Genomic DNA, 1,729 nt, shown 5'->3' with positions numbered 1-1,729 from the left:
AGACGCTCTCGATGCCGCTCCCCCAGCCCCACCAGCTGCTGCTGCAGCTCCTTCTCCTCCTGCAGCGCCTGGTTCAGGCTCGTTTTCCACTTTCGCTCCAACGCCTCTCGCTCGTTTCCAACGGGGGTCACCGCCTCCACGACAGCGTGGCCATCTATCGCCGCCTGCCTCGCCTCGCACTCCGCTTTAAGCTTCTCAACCTCCGCTGCATGGGTGCAACGCATCGCCTGCAGTCGTGCCTCGTGTGCGGCCTCCGCCTTCTCCTCCTCCTCTTTGAATTCCGCCTCGCGCTCCAGGCGGAGCTTCTCCTCAAGGTTTTTTTCCGCCTCAGAGACAATTCGCCGCTCGACGCCGCCCTGAGAGGCCGTCACGGTAGTCGTCGCCTGCTTAAAAGCATCGACAGATGCCGCCTCCCGCGAGGAATTCGTCAGGCCGCCCACAAGTGACCGCGAGGCGCCCAACGCAGGCACGAACGCGTGCGCCGTCGGGACCGACACGCCGCCCACCAGCTCCGCTAGGGGCCTCTTCAAAATGCCAACCGGGCCAGCACCATCCCCCAAGCCCAGAACACCGCTCGAGGTGATCTTCGCGGTGACAGCGACGGGCGTTGGAACCCCGGACGCAGCACTTGTGGCCGTCCGCTTTTGTTCCTTCGCCTTGAGAAACTCCTGGCGGAAGAATTCATCCATTGGGTGATTCCACGTGCTCTCACCCGTCCTAAAGTTAAAGTAGTAAATCTCCTCGTCGTTGGTGCGGCACGGCCGCCAGTACTCCGGCAGAGGCGCCTTCAACCCCTCCCGCGCGATGTGCAGAAATTCCTTGTCCGCTGGGAGGTGCATGCCCATCCACTCGGCAAACTCCTCAACCTCCTCCTGCGTGGGCTCGTAGTCGGCGTCGACAGTGTCGCCCAGCACGACGGAGACGGTGCCGTCCTCGGCGACAAACCTTTCCCCAGCCGCAGGCACCACAACCTGCGTGGCATCCACGTGACGCTGAGAATGAGACATCCCCCGCGTGCGGTAGTCGCGGGCCAGCAAGTGCTGGCGACAGAACAAAACTCAACCCACACCCTACCTCACAAGGAGAGAGAAAGGAGCAAAAATCAAAACGGAAAAAAAAATGAGAGGAAGAAGGGCGCCACCCACTCACGCAGACACATACACTCACACAAAGGCAGTTTCCCCGAAGCACAACACTTTCTTCGGAGCCATTATTACCTTTTTCTCTTTGTTTTGTTTTTGGTGCAGACAGCAACAACAGTCCCATTGTTTTCCGCGTCCCTTTTGATTGTAAGCGTGGTTGCCGCCTGTACTGGCCTTGACATTCCTCGTTATCGCCCACAGTGCACCAAATACGTTCAGCAGCAATCCGGCAGGCACACCCACACAAGGCACGTGCTCTCAACTACGGGCTGTTATTGTTGTGTGACGTCGGGGTTGTAGTTGGGGTCAAGGAAGATCTTTTCGCCCTCCCCATCCTGGACCTCCACCTCAAGCAGATTTCCATCCTTCAGCATCTTTTGAATGACGAGGTTCACGTAACGCAACTCCGCCTCTAGCTGTGATTTATTGAGGGAGCGCACTTGCTCCATGTACCAAGTCACCAGCTCCGCACGGGATGGCGGGCTGGCCTCCCCCAGTGACTGCAGCCTGGCAACAATGCGGTTAACAATCCCAAAGTAGTGGTCGGCACTGATAACCGCTTTTCGAGGTGCAGGCGCTGCGGCTGC

At 58.9% G+C, this 1,729-nt stretch overlaps 1 protein-coding gene across 1 annotated transcript in view, besides 1 other annotated feature; it reads right to left on the bottom strand.

Annotated features, from left to right (window-relative positions):
* Positions 1 to 1,007, bottom strand: part of TraAM80_07286 (uncharacterized protein) — a gene marked incomplete at both ends in the record, with an annotated part of 2,625 nt that extends 1,618 nt beyond the window's left edge. Inside the window, one exon of the mRNA XM_029384086.1 lies at positions 1 to 1,007. This exon is cut by the window's left edge and continues 1,618 nt beyond it. Coding sequence (XP_029236065.1) covers positions 1 to 1,007 — 1,007 coding nt within the window.
* A 131-nt stretch (positions 1,008 to 1,138) lies between these two features.
* Positions 1,139 to 1,170: a microsatellite.
* Positions 1,171 to 1,729: the final 559 nt, after the last annotated feature.

This window comes from Trypanosoma rangeli (genome assembly GCF_003719475.1).
Source record: "Trypanosoma rangeli strain AM80 chromosome Unknown Tra_15.4_contig_00297, whole genome shotgun sequence".
Lineage (NCBI taxonomy): Eukaryota > Euglenozoa > Kinetoplastea > Trypanosomatida > Trypanosomatidae > Trypanosoma > Trypanosoma rangeli.
Note: the sequence above shows the minus strand (reverse complement) of the source record. Positions and strands in the feature narration are given on the sequence as shown.